Here is a 22,649-nt window from a genome sequence, read left to right on the forward strand (position 1 = left end):
AAGCATAATACTCATTAACAGATATAATCTTTCACTGAGACATACAAAAACATGCTTAAATAGATCTAGCTATATAATATGACATATTGATGTAAGAGTTCCCCACATTTTTATTAAAATTAAGATTAGGACATCAATCATGTCCTTTACCCATTACTGTTTCAAAAAATAAAAAACTCTAGCTATATGCTTTTTCAAAAAAAGTTTGTTTATTTTGAGGGTACCCACACGGTGGAGGGGCAGAGAGAGAGAACTCCAAGCAGGCTCTGGACTGTCAGTGTGGAGACTGACACAAGGTTCGAACTCCCCAACCCATGATATGACCTGAGCCGGATGCCACCGGGTCTGCTGAGCCACCCAGGTTCCACCCGGGTGACTGAGCCACCCAGGTGCCCCTATATGCTTTTTAATTTCAAAGTGTCCTCTTCATCTTTGTGAGCTAGTTACCTACTACAAGGCATTAGTAATTCCTTTCTTTCAACTCCCTATATCTTGCTGTTTTCCTTTGTCCCCTTTGCTGTGAACCAAGGTACTTTAGCAGGGTGTTTCTGCTGCAAACCCAGTTGCTACTGCATTATGCAATGAAGTCAGAAGCCTGAGCTTGTGACATCAATATAGGTTGCTATGGTAACGCTTTCCATAAGTATTACAGGCTCTTCGTTGTAGGTTCAAAAGAGGACTTCGGCACAGCAGCAAAATAGCTGGAGTTACTCAGCCTAAATTACAACAATAATTGATGCAAAAAATGTTTTATGCTAACTATAATAAATACAGATTTTTATATTTAAAAAAAAAAAAAAAAAGGATACGTGTTGTTGCCGAAGAGCAGAGGCCAAGTGAGTATGTTAAAGGCATGGAGGCCTGGCAGCCTGAGAGATTTTTCAAGGAATGCCAGCTACATAATAGAGCTTAAGGAGAATGTGGTATTATCGTTAACCACAGTATACAGAAGATTCTTGTTGGGGAAAAGGAATGAAGACCTATACTAAGAAAGCACTAGGAAGGAAGGAGGGAAAAATGCAAGTCATTTTTATGAGGCAGAATTAAAGAGACCAGATAACTAAGTATGAGTGTGAGGGAGGGAGAAAAGGAATAAAATGTGACTTTGAAGTTCCTATTAACTATTCTGGCTGGCAGGGTAAATGGCAATCCCATTAATGAAAGTAGAGAATCCAAAGGGGGAGCCAGTTTATAAAGGTAAGTGTGGGCAGCATGAGAGAAAGCTGAAATCGTGGGCATTGATGAGGCCACCCAGGGGGAAAAATAGCACCAAATGAGGGCTGGGGATGAGACTCTGGAAAAAATGTCAGCCTCGGAGAATCTTATCTACCACAGAAACCTGGGAGGAGCATCCAAGGAGGGAGTGGCCAATAGGGAAGAAGGTTATGAATAGGTCAGGCAGAGTGAGGACTGACAAAAAGACACTAGATTTGAAAAGGACAGTGACTGGCCCTTTCCCCAGAATGTTATGAAACAGTAAGCCAAAGAATGGGAGCTGAGGAAATGGGAGGCTGAAAGCATTTCCCAAGCCCAGATGTGAAGGAAAAGGCATGAAGTTGGTAGGAAAGATTTTTGTTTCCTTTCTTTTTAGACTAGAGAAGACATTTACCACATTTATACAAAGAAAACCAGCACTAAATGGTGATATGAGGACACAAAAACAAGACGGGAGATAGAGGACAGTCCAAGGTACAAGTAGAGTTCATTTAGAAAGGCAGAAGGGCACCTTTTCCTTGGAAACTACATGTGAGAGCATAAATACATTTAGAGATCAAGGAGAAGCAGGCTGCCAAATTCTTTTTAAATTACAAAATAAATTCTAGGGGCGCCTGGGTGGCGCAGTCGGTTAAGCATCCGACTTCAGCCAGGTCACGATCTCGCGGTCCGTGAGTTCGAGCCCCGCGTCAGGCTCTGGGCTGATGGCTCGGAGCCTGGAGCCTGTTTCTGATTCTGTGTCTCCCTCTCTCTCTGCCCCTCCCCCGTTCATGCTCTGTCACTCTCTGTCCCAAAAATAAATAAACATTGAAAAAAAATTTTTTTTAAATAAATTCTACAATCAGTAAATAGCACCTGAAAAATGAGAAATCCATTGGAAATACTCTAAACACAGATGTTGCAGTATCTTAATGCGGCTTACACAGAAAAAAATCCAAAACTGCGAAACAAGTCAATTGCTTATTTAATGAAAATCCACTTAGATATTCTAACAGTCTGTGTTTAAGCTTGCCAGTGCTAATTAATATAAAATTATAGGATTCTCTTTAAAAAAAAAAAACAAAAAACTCAGCACCTATGAACCACTATCTGGAGATATCCTGGGTTCATAATTTGAATAAAAAAGGAATTATACCTTCCAAGTTTTCCTTGCTTACTGGTTAAGTACTTCTAAAGTATGCTATATGCTTATGGTTTTTAAAGTTACATAACAAATGTTTTGATTTGAAATCAAATTTCTGAGAAATATCAATGGTACTTGTGTGTTTACTCTTTTTCTTCTGCTTCCTAAACTATCCAGACCTCAAGTCAAGATTTGCTCGCCTTCTCATTTCCCAGGATCATTCAACTCGGAATTTTTATTTACATGACATCCACACATTTCCCATTTTGATTGTTCCAATAAACTTTATTGGTTTGCTTGGACACTACGTAAGTGAAATGACACACTGTTTCTAGCTCGGAACATGCTCAATATTTATGGGAGATTCTGGTTGTAAAAGAGACTAAGTCTTTGACAAGCTATTTACTTAGCATCATGACAATTCCATCACAACTACTATTACTGCCTAAATTCTACCATCATTTTGCCACTGGGATTGCTCTGCTTTCAAACAATTTGGATTACCAGTATTAATCCTTGACCTGAAGGTACATGATTCAGACATAAACCCCATGTCACATTAAACAATTATAAAAAATCCTAAGCATCTAATAATTAGAGCTGGTCTTTCAAAAAACAAAGTTCTATAATACTTTGAACATTCTATTAGTACTACACTTTGAAAGTTCTAGTAGTAGTACTCTGAAATAATTACTCGGTGCTTAATAGGAGGCAGACACTGTTCCACAAACTGGGGATTCAATAAACAAATGCTTAGTAAAGTCAGATCCTGATAAGTACGATAGACCAATATAAGGGAGAGGGGGCATGGAGTGCTCATGTGTAGATAGTTGAGTAAGGCCTTGATCAGTAACAGCTGAGTGAATCCAAAGGCTGTTAAGAAGTGAGCCACGCATGTATCAGAGAGAAACAGGCAAGGCAGAGAAAACACCAAACACAAAGAGTCTGAGGCATGAGAAGTGGTGTTTTTGAAGGGAGGCTCCAAATGCCTGGAGCTGAATGAGGAAAAGAAAACGGTAAGAGATGAGACAGGAGAGGGAGTGTGGGGCTGCTAATTTTAAGGACTTTGGTCTTTACCCTGTGTGGGAGTAGGGAGCCACTGGATGGTTTGAGCAGATGACTGACAATTTGACTTGTTTTAAAAATAATTATTCTGACTACTTTTGGGAGAATAGACAGTAGGGGCACAAGGATGTAGGAGCGTTTTTGGAGGCTATAGGCAGATGATACGATAGTGGCTTAGAACAGGAAGTTGATAGTAGAGGTCAAAAGAGGTGGTGAACTTTGGATATATTCTGAAGGCAGGGCCTACCAGATTTGCTGACGGATTGGATTTGGGAGATAAAAAATGAAGGATGACTCCATGGTTTTGGACCTTAGCAACTTTAGGAGCATGGCATTACTATTACTAAGTTGGGGAAGACTGAAGGAGAAGCAAATTTGGGAGGGAAGATCAAGAACTCAGTTTTAGTTATGTCGAGTCTGAGCTTTAATTAGGTTCTGAGCAGAGATGTCAAATAATCGGTTTTGCATGCATAATGTAAGCTCCAAGTCTGGAGGTCAGGGGATAGGTCTAAGGGTAAAATTTAGGAAGAGGGCACAAAATTGGATGAGATCACAGTGAGTCAGGAAACAAGAAAGAAGAGAGGTCTAAGGAAACTTCTTCACCTTAAAGACATGGATGTAAAGCTAAAATCACAAGCAATTCTAAAGGTAGGGATTTAAGTCCGAAATGTAGAGAACTTCCCCTACCTTGAGAGCTCACTTCAACTCCCTTCTGTCCAAGTTAAATTTTTAAAGATTTTTGATTTACATATAAATTTAAGAAACTCAGGGGCACCTGGGTGGCTTAGCTGGTTAAGCATCCCACTCTTGGTTTCAGCTTAGGTCATGATCCCAGGGTCATGGGATCAACCCCTGCATTGGGCTCCACAAGGAGTGTGGAGCCTGCTTAAGATTCTCTTTCCTTCTGCCCCTTCCCCCAGCTCATACTCACTCTCTCTCTAAAAAAAAAAAAAAAAAAAAATCTAAGAAACTCCAGAAAACCCCTTAGGGGTCACCTTGGCCCATGGGTCTCAAAAATAATAAGTAATTCATTTTTCCAATGACATAGTCATTACAGGTTTCACCTTAAATTTGCTTAAAAGCAAATATCAGTTAATTCATTTACCTAAGAATACATTAATACAATATAAAAGAAGTATAAAAAAGTATATTTGGAAAAACTAGAGCCTTGCTCTCTCTCACCTTCTCATTCTGTCATGGGGAAATGGGATAGGACTCTAAAGACAGAATTCGCACCACACACAGCATCAGGTCACATGTTTCAAAAGAAGAAACAGTAAGGCCCTTTTAAATTTCCATTTCAGAATTGTCCTTTTATAGTACTTTCTAGCTTTATATTCAATATACCCAAAGTTGTGTGTGTGTGTGTGGGGGGGGGGGGTTAACGGGAAAATTGGTTTTATTCAATATTTAACATGTACTTTATACACTTATGTCAAATAATGATTTAGCCTAAGCTGAAGTATGTGCTAGTTTAATAAACCTTCATTGGATGTCAGACTCTATAGGGCATCCTAGCCTAGAAGTTCAGTCTGTGTAGATTTATCTACTCTTTGAAGCAAAAGTCTTCTGTAAATGCTGGAATTTTTCCTCCTCTTCCTGAAGTTAGGAATATGATTTCATCCCTCTCTTTCAAGCTGTAGCTTCAGCACTGAAGATTCATCTTTCATTATATCCTGACAAATTCTCTGCCAGCGAAACAAGGAGCTCCAGAGCCAAGATCGCCTGCCTGTTAGAGGAAGGCCCTACATCCCCAAAGTTTTATACTTCTCTCTGATAAAGAAGTTTTGAACTGTCATCTTTTAAATGAAAAACAAAACAAAACAAAACCCTATGTTATAGTCTCAGAGAAATATAAAATACTGTATCTATATAGGTAACATAAAAATGGTTACAAACATGTCAAAGGATTTAAATCTTGAGTAACCATTTAAATCGCACAAGTTACCTTAAAAATATTCAAACGCGAATGAGTCGCTCAATTGCTCACTCTGCATAGTGCCAATACCCGAATACTGACTATGAACAAAGCCATGACTGTTTGGATTAGTACCGTTTGATGGCCCTGACTCATTCATCATACTGTTATCTGTACAATTGAAATCAGATCCCTCAAATGCCTCGGACTGTGCAACAAAAGCCGTAGTACTGGAACTGGCGCCTGCTGACAGACTGGAAGAGGACATCTGATGGAGCTGTCTCAAGTCTCTCGGGTCTAACACTGAATTACATGAGGGGTTTTCAAGATTCATGCTCACAAGTCTTGGATTATCAGACTCCCTCATGCTGTCATTCATATTCACAGGGCAATTCGGTAGCATGTTGGCATCAGAAATACCATATAAATCAGCTGATGACATGGATGATGCTTCCATTCTGCCTATGTCATTAGCATTGTTATAAATGCAAGCATTAGAGGCATTCAAATCACTCACAAGAGGTATTTCCAGATATGGTGAGACACCTTGTGAATTAGAGGAAAGTGTCCCCGTTGAAAAACTACTCAGTGGATTTGTGTTGACTGAGCGTGAGGTGGGGTGGGCCCCTGAAGACCAGCTTGAAGGCTGAGATACCATTGCAGGTATGGCTGAAGTATGATGTGACAACGCACTCGAGATGGACACAGACGAGGAATAGTAGGAGTCTGCTTGGCTTGAAATGCCTGAGGTCCTGGACATATCTGTCAAAACTGCACCATGAGAAAAGTTGGATTCTGTGGGGAGGAAAATACATTTTTACAAAACTGAAATAAAAGTATAAAAAATATCTCTAAAATAGCATAAACACACTAATAAAGAAAACTTTCAAGGATACTGATGTAACAGTTTAGATAAAAATAGTAAATTGCACTAAAATTATTACATGAGTCTAAAGCTGCGTTCTGTAACGCTGTTTTACAAATATCTTTAATTTTGTAAGTTATTTGGGCATAGTTAACTTCACTCCAGTTAAATATGAAAATCTAGCTTCTGAGGCCCTAGAAAGGTATTTTTGAAAAGTGAAAAATAAATCCCAGAATTTCAGGGGTCCCGGGCTGGCTCAGTCAATAGAGCATGTGACTCTTGATCTTGGGGTTGTGAGTTCGAGCCCCAACATTGAGCGTAGAGATTACTTTAAAAAATAAAGCATTAAAAAAAAAAATCAGAATTTCAGGTAATGGGAATCTAAATAGCCAAAACCTTTCAAATTCACTATTTTTAGGAGAAAATGGAGGGATGGAGGAAATGCTCATTAGGGATGATTGAAAAATCCACATAACTTGCTAAGATCTATTAAGCTAGAACTCTAAAGTACCACATAATTCCCAGTCAGAAAGAAACTAAGGATTCTGTATTTATTTATATAGTATATGACTGCTATACATACTCAACCAGGAAAAAGCACTGATTTAAGAATGTTAAGGGGAACGAAAGACTTCTAATTAAATAACCCTGGTTGAATGATCTAAACCAGAGGTTCACAACTTTTTTTCTATAAACAGCCAAATATTTTAGCCTCTGTGGGCCATACAGCCTCTGTTAGAACTACTCAGTTCTGCCACTGTAATGCAAAAAAAAACAGCCACAGACAATGTCATCAAACGAGCGTGGCTGTGTCCCAGTAAAACTTTAAAGATAAGCGACCCGCCAGATCCAAACCACTTCTTCCATGACACACCATAATTAAGTAAAATTACCACCATATGAACAAATGTAATTTCTCAAACAATGAATCCCAAAAACATAATCATAGTTTCCAACAGGACCTTAAATGGAGATCAATTCATTTAATATTCAAAGCATGAAATAATTTGTGGGAATGGAAAATAGCAAAGAAGCAGTTTTCATTCTTAAGAATGGAATTCCAATATACTGTGCAAAGCACTGATCTTTTGACCATTTAAGGAATAGTCTACAGGGGATGAAATACCTTTTTTGATGAATCGTCCTTCTCCAGTTGATCCTAGACCAGGTCTAGGTCTTTCAGGAAAATTAACTGTTGTGATAAAGTTTTTTCATTATTAAACGCAATTTTAAAAATAACATCAGTTAAAATTTGGAAAATGGGATAAAGTAAAAACCCCCAAATCTATTTAAATACAAATCAATCCAAAATACTCTTACCACAATCTTGCCACAGTTTCTGGAAAAGTAGAGTTGTTTTTTGTTTCTTTGCTTTATTGCCATAAGTATCTGGTTAAAAAGAAAGCAAGAAAGTATGTGAATCATCATAGGATTGTGCTGCTTCTCCTTCAACAACTAAATAGGTGTTTTATTCCCATACAGAAAATGCTTTAAATATACATATATAATATGGATTTAGTAAGTATTGCAGAATGTGTCCCAAGTCAGCAGTAAAAGGTATAATACTCATCTTGTTTTCTTATAACACCTATAAGTCAACAATGTCAACTAACACAATAAGGGCAGATTAAGGACCAAACCAAAATGAAGACCAGTTTCTGAGTGGCAAGTTTTCCACCTATAAAAAGGGCATGATTGGGGCGTCTGGGTGGCGCAGTCGGTTAAGCGTCCGACTTCAGCCAGGTCACGATCTCGCGGTCCGTGAGTTCGAGCCCCGCGTCGGGCTCTGGGCTGATGGCTCAGAGCCTGGAGCTTGTTTCCGATTCTGTGTCTCCCTCTCTCTCTGCCCCTCCCCCGTTCATGCTCTGTCTCTCTCTGTCCCCAAAATAAATAAACGTTGAAAAAAAAAAAAAAGGGGCATGATAAGGACAAAAACAGAACCTCAAATATAAAATAAATTTTGATGAACAGTTCGGATACTTTGAAACTATTCCAGATTCCTTTCTAAAGAAAGAGATGCAAAAGAGCATAAAGATCTATTGGTATAAAATCAGCTGAAAACTTTCAGGAAATAAAATGTAAATCATGAATAAACACTACTGTATTCAAATGTATCTAATAAGAAAATGTTATTAGGAGAACTAACTTTAAGAAATATATATTGGGGTGACTGGGTAGCTCATTTGGTTAAGCATCCGATTTCAGCTCAGGTCATGATCTCACAGTTCGTGAGTTTGAGCCCAGCTTTGAACTCTGCTGTCAGCGTGGAGCCGGCTTTGGATCCTCTCTGTCCCCCTCTTCTGCCCCTTCCTCACTCGCACCCACATGCTTGTGCTCTCTTATTTTACTTAAAAATAAGTAAACGTTAAAAAAAAAATGAAAGAAATGTATAAAACCTTACCACCAAGAAATCGTACCTTTTTCGTCTGGCAGATATCTAAAATCCATGGATTCACTAACTTCCTGGTCAGAAGGTCTCCGCAGCTGCATTTTTACTGTTACTGGTTCTGTTATAGCTCTGCAGTATGGTGGAGTCTTAAAAACAATGGCTACTTGACGGTGTACATCAGCTTGTGAAAAGATACCTTTTGCTTCCCAATCGTTCAACACAAATCGAACTTCTATGTCATCTAGTGAATACAAAAGCAAAGAAATAGCAATGGGAAAACAAAATCCATCTGTTAATCTAAAGTACAGATTGGGGGCGCATGGGTGGCTCAGTCAATTGAGCTTAGGTCATGATCTCATGGTTTGTGATGGGCTCTGTGCTGACAGCGCAGGGCCTGTTTGGGATTCTCTCTCTCTACCCCTCTACTGCTTGCCCACACGTGCTCTTTCTCTCTCTAAATAAATATGAAATAAAATGGTCCCCAACTTAACAATGGTTCAACTTAACAACCTCTTGACTTTATGATGGCGTGAAAGCAATATGCATTCAGTAGAAAGTGTACTTCAGATTTTGATCTTTTCTGGGCTAGCAATATGCAGTACAATACTCTGAAGATGCTGGGCAGTGGCAGCAAGCCACGTCAGCCACCTGATCAGGAGGGTCAACAACTGACACAACTGTTTTTCACTTTCAGTACAGTTTTCAATAAATTACACGACATATTCTTTATTATAAATAGGCTTTGTGTTAGGTCATTTTGCCCAACTGCACGCTAATGTAAGTGTTATGGGCATGTTTAAGGTAGGCTAGGCTAAGCTATGATGTTTGGCAGGTTAGGTGTATTAACTGCATTTTCAATTTAAGATTAGTTTCAATTTACAGTGAGTTTATCATGGTGTAACCTCACTGTAAGCCCAGGAAGATCTGTATATTCTAAATTCAATGAAACAAATAAATAAATACCTTTCTGAACTTTATCACATAGTAGAAATATTTCATCTCCTCCTCTGACACTTCCACAGTTCTTGTTTACACGACAAATCCTTAATTCTGCAGTATTTGGAGCACCTAAACATAAAGGATTTTTTTTTAATTAGTAATATTTTTTACTCATTTTTTACGGTGAGAATTCTAGGAAAACAACTTACAGGACAGATAAAAGCTTTAGTGTATAAATAAATTAAGGACACTAAAAACATTAATAATCCACATCTGTCCTTTTCCTTTTTAACTACATTGCCCAAACTGGTTTAGAGCCTTGTGACTTCATTTCTCGGCAATAACAGGTCCTCTAGTTAAAGCTCCCTGTTTCTAAATTCTGATTCTTTCAATCCATCCTACACAGTGTCACCAGATTAATCTCTTCAATCATGACTATAACCCTATAGCAATGCAATTTCATGCTGACATGTATAGGAATACAATTTCAATAATTCTCCCTGGCAATTCAAAGTTCTCCATGATGAGGATACTCTGATCCACCTTTATAGGCCTATGCTCCACTATGCTTCTACATGCAACACAGGCAGTCATATACCATGAGTGGATGCATATAAAAGCAAATACACACACACACACACACACACACACACACACACACACACACAAACTTTGAGGGCAATTTCATAATCTTCTAAAACTACAAATATCCATATCCTTTGATCTAGCATTTGCCAACATTTCTACTTTTATAAAATTATGCTAGAGACACATCTGCATAAAATATGCACATACAGGATATATTTACTGAAGTACAATTTGTTAGAGAAAAAAGTCAAGAAGGAAGCAAACCAAATGTCTTGTAATAAGGTAATGATTTCACAAAATTGTGATATAGCCATATAAAGAAATATGCAGTTACTGGAAAGAATAAGGTACCTAAAGGGGGAAAAGGCTGAAGATATATTGCTAAGAGAAAAAACAAAATTTTTTTAAAGGATCTGTGATTTTTTTTAAAGTTGCCAAAAATATATTGTGTGAAAACGATGGTTTGTTTTTATATATGAAGAAACTGGTTAAACATACCTGAGGATAGTGATTATCTTTGGAGGAGGAGGAGATCAGAGAAGATTACTCCTATTATTTTAGTAATACTTGAATTTTTCTTACAATGATCATACTTTTTTCTAATTGCCAAAATACTATAAAAAAATAAACTAAAAAACCCCATAAGCTAATGCTATAAATATAAGAAAATAAAGTACTTACGGTTGTCATAAATTGGGTTAGAGACAACAGGAGGTAGAGCAGTTGTCAAATTACCATGTTCATCAGGGAGGAAAACTTGAAAACATAATCTCACCACATTGAGGTCGCAATCTTCAATATCAAGCAGCTGTTGTTCAGGAACTAAATATAAATAGTACAATTTTTTTAAGCATGTAAAACAGTCACATAGAACTAAAATCCTGCTAGGTCCTCCTCCTTGCCCAACATATCCAATAACCCTAAGTAGCATCCAATCTGTGCTAACAAAACAGAATGGCACACAATCCAAGAATGCCTTTTATCATTACCAGCACATAGTCAGTCACTAACAGTATTAAGTTATAGCCATGGTCAGGAAGTAACTATCCTAAGTTATCTGAAATTTAGAGCAGAACCCCAAACTGACATTAATAATTGACAAATTCTTACAAAGTAGTTGCAGATTATATGCAACAGAGAATAGGAAGAATATAAAAGAGGATATAAATCTGTATAAGAATTATTATCATCCCTGTTTTACAGATGAAGAATTTTATGTTTTAACGTTTATTCATTTTTGAAAGACAGCGACAGAGTGTGAGTGGGGGAGGGGCAGAGAGAAAGGGAGACAGAGAATCTGAAGCAGGCTCCAGGCTCTGAGCTATCAGCACAGAGCCTGACGCGGGGCTTGAATTTACAAACCGTAAGATCATGATCTGAGTCAAAGTTGGACAATTGACTGAGCCACCCAGGCACCCCAAGAACTGATGTTAAAGAGATGAAATTACTTCTCCAAAGTTTCACAGATAGGCAATGGTAGAGAAGGAATTCAAACTAAGACGTCATTGAATCCTGAACCTATGCTCTCAAAAACTGAACTCTATTAGAAAGCTTTATGTATGTTTTGCATAAAAATGACATACGTAGAAATAACTACTAAAATTCAGAACAATATGTTAGGGATTAAATACCCTATAGAATTAAATACCCATATAGAAGAAAATAGATGATATAAGGTAACTAGCTAGTTTCCGTAAGGAATTTTATGTACAAATTAAGTTTGCTTTAAAAGGAACAAAAACACTAGCAGGAAAATTTTACAGTTCTGAAAAAATATAAAAACCTATTCTTTATGACAGAATAGATGTAGTAACAGTTTATTAAGTTGATATTTGAAAAGAAATACAGTTCAACAAGAAAATATTAACTGCATTTTCAAATAACATAAGCTGTAGCAATAAATTGTAACAGCCATATTTTTAAAAAAAAAATTTTTTTAACATTTATTTTTGAGACAGAGCATGAACGGGGGAGGGGCAGAGAGAGAGGGAGACACAGAATCGGAAGCAGGCTCCCGGCTCTGAGCCATCAGCCCAGAGCCTGACGCGGAGCTCAAACTCACCGACCGCGAGATCGTGACCTGAGCCGAAGTCGGACGCTTAACCGACTGAGCCACCCAGGCGCCCCAACAGCCATATTTTTTAAAAGCATGAAATACGCAATGTGGAAATTTTTTATGAAATTTTAGTTTTCAGAATGTATTAAAACTTGAAATACTAAATTTGAAAACACAGTTAAATACCAAATTCTTTGGTCCTTACAGGAAATAACTAATAAAATGGCAATGCAATTTTGACTGTTTTTATTTAAACTATGCTCACAGTCTTTGTAGCTATCAGAACATTTAAAATATTCCCATTAGTGCTCACTGCTATCAGTGTGGAGCCCACTTGGGATCCTCTGTCCCCCTCTTGCTCTGCCCCTCTTACTCATTCTTTCTCTGTCAAAAATGAACATTAAAAAATTTTAAATATTCCCATTAGTATTTTTTTAAGTTAGCTTTATTCATTTATTTATTTATTTAGAAAGACTGTGAGTGGGAGACAGGATGAGAGAGAGGGAAAGAGATGAAAGAATCCTAAGCAAGCTTCATGTTGCCAGCATAGAACCCTATGCGGGGCTCGAACTCAGCAACTGTGAGTTCATGACCTGAGCAGAAATCAAGAGTCAGACACAACTAACTGAATCACCCAGGCACCGCTCTCATTTGCATTCTTAAGCCAAGCATTTGAAGGAGTCTACAGAACATATCTGTATAACTAAAAAGTCAAAATATTATGATATGAACACCTGTGATGCAGGTGTTCATATCATAACATAATATGACATAACAGGGGTGGTTGAAAGGAGTTTATTACAAATAACAAAAGACCCTTTTTTTTTTTGCTGTTATCACTTACAAAAGGTTTTAGGAGCTTTATGTCAGGAATGGGGGTGAAGACCAAATATATATTTATTATAAATCACAGTATCACAGAAACCCATAGAGGTTAAGTTCAGAATGAGAGGCTTCTTTTTTTCCAGATATAGCCTGCCAATTTTCTAAGAGGTGGCTAAGAAAATGAGAAGTTAAGATAAATTCTCAGTAGCCTGTAGGGGAAAAATAAAGGGAGTTCAGGGTATACCGAGGATGGAGGACCTGAAAAATGCCCAGTTCTTTGGTTGGAGCCCTGGAGGAGCTACACTTCAGGAGTTAAGAATGAACTGGAGGGGCGCCTGGGTGGCTCAGTTGGTTAAGCGTCCGACTTCGGCTCAGGTCACGATCTCACGGTCCATGAGTTTGAGCCCCGCGTCGGGCTCTGTGCTGACAGCTCAGAGCCTGGAGCCTACTTCGGATTCTGTGTCTCCCTCTCTCTCTGACCTTCCCCCGTTCATGCTCTGTCTCTCTCTGTCTCAAAAATAAATAAACATTAAAAAAAAAAATTAAAAAAAAAAAAAAAGAATGAACTGGAAAGATACCAGGTCCACAGAGATGAAGTCCACTTTCAAATAACCTAAATCATTCACTGATTTGAGGTGATCTGAGATTGCTAGTGACTAGTCACCTACCATAAGAAAATCTTCTGAAGGCCGATAACAACATCCTAGACCTAAAATCCTTAGAATTTTTCATATACAATGACTGGTATTCTATTTCAAATAACCAGGCATATGAGGAGACAAAATAAAGTGATTTAAAACAAAAAAAAAAAGAAAAGAAAAACAAGAGTCTACAGAAACACTGCAAAAGATTCAAATAGTGAAGTCTTCAGAAACCTGACTTAAAAGAACTACACTTAGAGGTGCCTGGGTGGCTTAGTCAGTTAAGGATCTGACTCTTGACTTCAGCTCAGGTCATGATCTCACAGTTTGTGAGTTTGAGCCCTGCATTGGGCTCTGTGCTGACAGTGCGGGGTCTGCGTGGGATTCTCTCTCTGCCCCTCCCCTGCTCACAGTCTCTATCTCTAAATAAATAAATAAATAAATAAATAAATAAATAAATAAATAAATAAAATATTAAAAATAACTATACTTAATGTACTCAGGAGTTGAAAGACAAGATTGAACTTAGTACAGAACTTGAAACTATTAGAAACGAAACCAAATAAATTCTAGAATTGAAAAATACAATAAACTGAAATTAAGAATACCATCAAATGTATCAACTGTTTTATAAAACTTTGTTTTGTGTCTTCTCTTTGTATATGCCAAGGACTAAAATCTGCTTACCAAGATTTTCTATCGAGAGTTTTTAAAAGTGTTGACTTACACTAAAATTTGTAATCCATTTTCAGCTGATTTTTGTATATAGCAAGAGTTAGAAAAATCCAACTTAATTCTCATATTTTCTTAAGTCTGTTTCTGGGGTCACAATTCTATTCCACTGGTCAATCTGTCTATTGCTACCTCAATACTACACTGCCTTAATTAATACTTCTCTTTATAATAAATTCTAGTATCTGATAAAGCCAGTTTGTCATCGCTATTTCTCTTCTATAAAATATCCTCCTTTTCCTGTTCAGAATAATTTTATCATATATAATGAAAAATCTCAAGAGTCTGGAATTGCATTGAATCTGTATGTCAATTTGGGGGGAAATGCCATCTTTATAATATTGATATTAGTAAACATGACCTATCTCTCCTTCGGTTTAGGTGTTCTCCACCCTCTCATAATGAAATTTTATAATTTTCCCTAAAGAAATCTTCATTGTCATTTCTCAGATTTGTTGCTACATACTTTATATTTTCTGACAATATTTCCTTTAATTATTTATTGTTGATATATAGAATGCTACTGATATTTGTATATTAATTTTATATCCATTCTTCTTGAGGTTAGTATTTTGATAGTATACTTGTATATCTTTTTGAGTTTTCACCATAAAGAATAGCTTCTGATCATTACAGTTTTATTTCTGCGTTTTCAATCAGGTGCCCCTGCACTGGCTACACTCTCCACTACAATGTTGAACAGAAGTAGCAAGAATACACATTCTTTTCTCATTCTTAACTTCAAAGCATGCTTCTGATGTCTCCTTCATTTAGGATAATGCTTGCTACAGGTTTTTAAATATATACGTATCATTCTATAATACAAAATGAAGTATTTTGTTCTGCAATGTGGAGAATGCTTCTCAGCTTTTAAAAATATGCAAAATCTGACAAAGAACAAATTCTCTTAAATTCCTCTTAAACTAGTTTAAAATTTCCCTTTATATTTATCAAAAGGCAACAAGGTAACAATTGTTCTTCTTAATCTGTCTTTAGAAATAAATATTACTCCTTAGTCCTAAAAGCAGTATGTATAAGAATTTAATTTTTATCGGAAAAATATTACCATGATGTATTTCTCTTGGAAGTAGGGATTCAAAATTTTAAGTCAATTATAGTATATATTAGCTCTAGAGATGTGACATTTCCAAAATTCTAATACAGTTAAATATTACTGAAATACAAGTAAACATCAGGACAAAAATACACAGTATATAGGCTAATAATTTTAATAGCTCACTTCATTTAAAAGTCATTTGGGAAAAAAGCTCACTTCATTTAAGTCTCATTTCAGAAAAAAAATGAAGTTTAGTTATAATTCATTTGACTTGCTATTTAAAACGTATAGAAGGGCGTCTGGGTGGCTCAGTTGGTTAAGTGTCTAGCTCTTTTTTTTTTTTAATGTTTATTTTTGACAGAGAGCGTGCACTCGTGAGTGGGGGAGGGGCAGAGAGAGAGGGAGACACAGACTCTGAAGCAGGCTCCAGACTGTCAGCACAGAGTCCAATGTGGTGCTCAGAGTCCAATGTGATGCTCAATCCGATAGATCATGACCTGAGCCAAAGTCGGACACTTAACAGACTGAGCCACCCAGGTACCTGGAAGCGTCTGACTCTTGATTTTGGCTCAGGTCATGATCTTTTGGTCGTGGGCCCGTGTCAGGCTCTGTGCTGAAGGTGGAGACTGCTTGGGATTCTCCCCTCTCTCTCTCTCTGCCCCTCCCCAGCTCACCTGTTCATGCACTCTCACTCTCAAAATAAATAAAACTTTAAAAAAAATGTATAGATTAATCTGTCATGTATAACATAAGAAAAGCTAACATTTAAAGTGCTTACATGGCCAGGCAAAAGGTAAATGGTCACAGCCATCTATCATTAATTTACTCATTCTTTCAAGGTATTTATTGAGTTACTATTATGTGCTGTGCACTAAAATAAATACCAGATACAGATATGAAAAGACCATGCCTGCTCTTAGTGAGATTAGTGTCTCCATGAAAATAGGTAAAGTAAAATTATATAACATGAAAAGTGTTATAAGGGGAGTATGTTGAATACAGAAGGCATAAAAGAAGTGCCCCAAGTTCTGCCCATGATAATCAATAAGGTTTGAAAAACTAAAGCGAATGCAGTAAAGAAAGGATAATGGAAGTACTCAAGAGCCTTTTTTTCTTCTTGTCTTTTAAAAACAAAAGAAAAAATTTATTTATTTAAGTAATCTCTATACCCAACATGGTGCTCAAAGTCACGGCCCCAATATCGAGTTGCATGTTTAATGGACTGAGCTAGCCAGGTGCCCCTCTTCTTGTTTTTTAAGCTTAAAGTTGTGAGGAAAGGCTCTTATATTTTCTTGTATTAAACCAGACTTTAGAGACCAGAATGAATCTATGTTAGAGACCACTTGTCTTTTTAAACTGTGTTATCTTTCATTTTTTTTTAATATTTTTTTTCTTCTGGTGAGGACTTTGTTTTTTTTTTAATTTTTTAAATGTTTTATTTATTTTTGAGAGATAGAGACAGAGTGTGAGCAGGGGAGGGGCAGAGAGAGAGGGAGACACAGAATCCGAAGCAGGCTCCAGGCTCTGAGCCATCAGCACAGAGCCCGACGCGGGGCTCGAACCCACAAATGGTGAGATCATGACCTGAGCCGAAGTCGGATGCTTAACCGACTGAGCCACCCAGGTGCCCCGGTGTTATCTTTCAGACTACCAATATAAGATAATCCCCCCAAACTCAATTGTAAAATAGTCTTTGTAACAACTCAGTGTCCTCGATATGGAAAAATAATAAGATACTGAATAAAACTGAATTGTAAATTCTTTATTGTCAAAATCCTATCGATTTTAATCAATGAATATTAGAATTCCTTGTACGTCATTAAACACATAGCTAGAAAATGATAAATAACTTAAATTTTTTTCAGCTTTTGTTGTAAGAGTCCTCTATGAAGTCTAACTGCTATTCTTTTATTCCAGCTAAGTGGACACTATTAAAACTTGATATTGGAACCCTTCATTAAATTCTTCGTGCAATTTAGATTTCAGCACATCTTTGACAATTTGAACAATATTTTTACATGAAACCTCAAGTTTAACACTACTTGACTGCTGTATATCCCTTTTTTGTAAGAGATAGTTCTAAAGAATTAATAGCAAGAAAAATAAGGAATGCCCTTAAAACATACTAGTTGAGGTAGTACATAAACTAATCCTACACAAAGTTAAGAATAATTTTTACCAGTTTTTGTATTTTCACACGATACCTGATGTCTAGAAAACAGACTGTCACAATGATGTAACATCAGTCTATAGACCAGAAAGTGCAGGTCCTATTTTACTAAACACTTCCAATTTTACTGTTTCTATATATCATAAATATAGATCACAAAAACAAAGTCAACTAATCTCTTACAGTACTAACAGAATTTTCCTATGTGAAGTGACACACCTGTGAAAAAGTATAAATTCAGCCCTGACAAATTTCTATGTACATGGTAGAATTTGAACTTGTATATCCCAAAAATAAAATAAACAACCAAAGAAAAGGATAATTCTGAGTTATCTAAATTAGTTTTTGGTGTTTTGAGTTTTTTCAAGGGGATTAGATTTTGTTTTGCTTAGTATTAGAAATGTACATTTGAGGGGGCACCTGAGTGGCTCAGTCGGTTAAGCATCCAACTCTTGATTTCTGCTCAGGTCATTATCTCATGGTTTGTGGGTTTGAGCCTCGCATCGGGCTCTGTACCCTCTCTCTCTGCCCCTCCCTTGCTTGTACTTGCTCTCACTCTCTCTCTAAATAAAAAAATGAACTTAAAAAAGAGAAATGTACATTTTAGGTCTATTTCAATATTCTAGGAAAACAATAACATATAATAACCATAATTTCTCTTATGAAAACTATACTGGAATAGAGAATGAAGCCTACTCTAACCGTCCTATTTAAATGTATAACCTTTTCCCCTTAACTACAAATTCCCGACTCCTTACACTGATGTTTCCCCCTGAGAACTTTTCATTGCCTAATAAATTACATACTATATTCACTTAGTAAATTTGTTTATTGTCGGTCTTCCTCCACAGAAATAGAAGCTCTTCAAAGGCAGGAATTTCTGTTCGTTTTGTTCACTAACTTACTCCAAGCACCTACAACAACCTAGGACTATAGAGACTGAATGAGGTAACATTCCTATTGAAGGAATGAATGCATTAGTAGTTAAGATGCATAACTTACTGTATATAAATAGGAAACTTTTACCTCAAGGCACTTGGTTGTGAAGATATTTGTTTTAACAGTAATATAATATACGGTTTAGGTACCAAAGTGACATATAAGCAAGTTCCGTCATAGATCCTGTCCACAATGAGCATAAAATTCATCTCATAAAACAACTGCTGGAGAATTAAATAATCCAACAGATGTCACAAAGCTTTTCATGACCAATTGCTGAGTGACTGGTATAATTAGGGGGATATTACCTTGGGCTCAACAGAGCTAAAAAGGCTTTCAGGGCATTTCAGATAAGGAAACAACTTGGATATTTTTGGTAGACAAGTACAAACAAGGTGTGTTCACTCATTCATTTGTTCATTTTCTCTTTCAGCAAATTTTAATTAGGCCCCTACCATGTGCCACACACTAGACTGTGTGTTAGAGATATATAGAAGACAGTCCTTCACAGCCTCAGGAATCAGTGAGGGAGAAACACACAAAGGCATAGCAAATCATATTGGAAAGATGTACAACATTTTCAGAAAACAATACTTTTCTCTGTGGCAAGGTCACAGAAAGCTTCAAAGAGGCAACCTTTAAACTTGAAGGATGAGCAGGAAGAATTTACTAGATAGATCAGGGCATTCCACGTAAGGGCATTGCGTATATAAAGGCACAGTAGCAAGAAAGAATGTGGCTCTTCTAACACGGCAAAATATTTCAGATGGCAAAAACAAAGCACATATGTGTGTGCTCAGTGTTAGAGGAAGGAGGGACAGGAAGTCAAAGCAGAGGATGCAAGCCAGAGAAGAAATTGGAATGGAAAACAAGGATCAGATGATCAAAGGCTTTGAATGCTATAAGTGAGAAGTTGAATCTAGCAAGTGGATCAGAGTTTCTCAAAGCGTGGTCCATGGATGGCTTGCACCAGAATCATCTATGGAAGAGATATTCAAATTGTTGTTTGGGACTCAGTGGTCATAAAATTAATTTGGTGGTTGGATAAGCATTTTCTTTTTAAATTTTAATTTCACTTAATTAACATGCAGTGCTATATTAGTTTCAAGTGTACAATATAGTGATTCAACACTTCCATACATCACCTGGTGCTCGCCATGGCAAGTGTGCTCCTTAATCCCCATCACCTATTTCACCCATCCCCCCACACACCTCCCCTCTGATAACCATCCATCTGTTCCCTAGAGTTAAGAGTCTGTTTCTTGGTTTGCCTCTTTCTCTTTTTTTTTCCCTTTGCTCATTTGTTTTGTTTCTTAAATTCCACATGAGTGAAATCATATGGTATTTGTCTTTCTCTGAGTTATTTCGCTTAGCATTATAATCTAGTTCCACCCACGTCAATGCATATGGCAAGATTTCATTCTTTTTTATGGCTGAATAATATTCCATCGTGTATATGTAGCATTCTTTATCCATTCATCAATCAATGGGCATTTGGGATGTTTCCTTGTCTTGGCTATTGTAAATAATGCCACTATAAACATAGAGGTGGATGTGGATAGACATTTTTAGTAAGAGTTTGGGACCCATTGGTTATAAAATTAATTCAGTGGGTTAGAAAAGCATTTTCTTTAAAAAAAGAGAAAAAGAAAAGAAAAAGAAATGGAATGCAAAGGCATGGAATAGAGTAAACTGCATGTAGTAAGAACAGTGCTTTATGTATGTATGTATGTGTGCATATGCATGTATTGGTGGAGAAACAAGAGCTATTTCTTCTGTGAGTCACAGTCAAGTAAGTTAAGAAACATGGAGCTAGAGGTTTCTCAAAACAGCATCCCAGACCCCATACTAGACCTAGCAAATCAGTGGGAATAAGACCTGGAATCTACATTTTTAGCAAGTATGAAGTATATTTTTGAGAACCACTGCTCGTTCTCAAAATTATTTGGAGCCACTGAATTCCTATTGTTTTAGAAGGATATTTTTGCATGCAGAGTGTATAAACTGCTTGGAGGATATTAAGAACAGAGGCAGGAACACAAGTTTAGGGGCTATCAGCAACAGTCCAGCTATAAATGATATAAGTTTACATTCCTACAATGGTAGTGAGAAAAATGGAGAAGATGGTGGAGAAATGGTTAGGGTAGGTGACCAAAAGAGTTTTGCTGGAATAGCGAGGGGTTCATGAAGAGGAGCAGTGGAAGAGAAGGCAGGAAAGATATGCTGGAGCTACATGTGGAAGACTTTCAATTTAGGGCCATTTAGTTTTTAAACTTTTAAAGGAGCCATTTCAATGTTTTAATCAGAATAATATGCTAAAGCACTATTCTAAGAAGATTATTCTACTGGGGTGTGGGGGGAGGAGATTACTACAATTCAAATTGTGAGATGGTAGGTCCCTAAACTAAAGAGGGAGCAAAAGGGCTATGGGGAAGAAAGGGATGTTACAAAAAACTAAATAACAACCAAAAGCACAAATACTGTGAAGGCTCAACCAGCAGGATTGCTCCCTTCCCCAAATCTAAATCCACCTAGGCAGTGCAGTAGAGAGATCATGAGCCTGGTAGCCAGGCTACCTGTGTTCAAATCCCAGTACCATCACTTACCAACTATATGACCTTGAGAAAAGTACTTAATTTTTCTATCCCTTCATTTCCTTATTTATAAAATGGAGATAACAACAATAGTCCCTACCTCATAGGCTGTTTTAAGAATTAAATGAAATAAGGGGTGCCTGGCTGGATGAGTCAGAAGAGCATGTGACTCTTCATCTTGGGGTTGTGAGTTCCAGCCCCACATTGGGGGTAGAGATTATTTAAATAAATAAAGAAGTAAAGAAACTTTTAAAAATTAAAAAAGAAATTTAATGAAATATGTAACACACTTATTTTGTACTAGGAACTACTCTGAGTGCTATATGAGTGTTATTAACATCATGCCTGGTTCTGGATTTGTGTAAAAAAACAAAAACAAAAAAACCTAAAAAACGTCTAGAAGGCCCATCTACATTTTCCTTTTTTGCTTTTCCACTGGAGTCAGATCCAGACTTGAATTCCAGCTCTGCCATTTGCTACACGACTTGGGAAAATTAAATAACCACAGCTTTGGAATTCTCTTCTGAAAAGAAGTGCCATTACAATGATTAAGTAAATAGCATACATAGGCACCTAACATTTACTTCTTGACATACAAAAAGTACTTAATAAATGGTAGCTATTATTTATGATCTCCTTGTTTTGTGCTACATTTCCCTGTTTTATACATCTAAACTTAGACGGACTCTTTAATTTATAAGTTTTGGCTTTTACTTGAGTAATGAAAATGAGCAGACTCTTGACCCAGAAATTTTCCACTTTTGAAAATTTATCCTAAGGAAATAATCACACAAGAACTCAAAGTATATATATTCAATGGAGTTGGGTTTTTTTTTAATAAAATGAAAACCTAAACGCTCATTAACAGATGGCTAGATAAACAAATTATGGTCTGTCCAAACAATAGAGTACTCTGTTAAAAAGTAAAATAGATTCAAAAGTACTAACATGGAAAGATATTTAAGATCTATTCCTAAGTACAAAGAAAGAAGCAGCAGCAGTATAGCATGATTCCATTATATAAAAAAATATATATGTATATTTGTGTGTATTCATTTATATTATTTATATATATTTATTTACTGTTTAGTGGATTTTGCTGGGGATGGCACTATCTGGAGTAGTGCAACTGTAAGCACCCTGTATTATTTTAATAGGTAAATGACTACAGCATGCTAAATGTCGGCATCCTACCCTACAGTAGTCACCACTGTAAAAACTACGAGATGATAAGTTGCTAAACTAGGGAGACAGCTATGCATATATAAAGGAAATTCTAGAAAAATACACATCAAATTTAACAGTCGTCTCCTCTGATGAGGAAGGCTGAAGGGGACTTTTGCTTTTATCATTATACTAAATAGTATGAAAAATAAAGACTAGGGAAAAGAGATGCAGACCTTATGATTCATACAAACACCACACTTGGCTATGAACATATTCCTTAACTTCACTTCATATCCCTTAAATTATTTTTATACATCCAGAAAAACAAACAACCAACAATATAAGGATGTCTTTTTTTTTTTTTTT

General features: G+C 36.7%; 1 protein-coding gene across 1 annotated transcript in view; it reads right to left on the reverse strand.

Annotated features, from left to right (window-relative positions):
- Positions 1 to 4,912: 4,912 nt before the first annotated feature.
- The window catches only part of REL (REL proto-oncogene, NF-kB subunit), a 35,244-nt gene continuing 17,507 nt past the window's right edge, over positions 4,913 to 22,649 (reverse strand). The window contains exons 5-10 of the mRNA XM_040453645.1: positions 10,784 to 10,924; positions 9,539 to 9,643; positions 8,604 to 8,816; positions 7,507 to 7,575; positions 7,313 to 7,378; positions 4,913 to 6,116 (exon numbers count right to left, since the gene is read on the reverse strand). Of these exons, the coding sequence (XP_040309579.1) occupies positions 5,353 to 6,116; positions 7,313 to 7,378; positions 7,507 to 7,575; positions 8,604 to 8,816; positions 9,539 to 9,643; positions 10,784 to 10,924 (1,358 nt within the window). The 3' untranslated portion in view covers positions 4,913 to 5,352. The remainder of the gene's footprint in view (positions 6,117 to 7,312; positions 7,379 to 7,506; positions 7,576 to 8,603; positions 8,817 to 9,538; positions 9,644 to 10,783; positions 10,925 to 22,649) is intronic.

The sequence above is a fragment of the Herpailurus yagouaroundi genome, unplaced genomic scaffold (assembly GCF_014898765.1).
Source record: "Herpailurus yagouaroundi ecotype Mexico unplaced genomic scaffold, PumYag 210, whole genome shotgun sequence".
In the NCBI taxonomy this organism is placed as follows: Eukaryota; Metazoa; Chordata; class Mammalia; order Carnivora; family Felidae; genus Herpailurus; species Herpailurus yagouaroundi.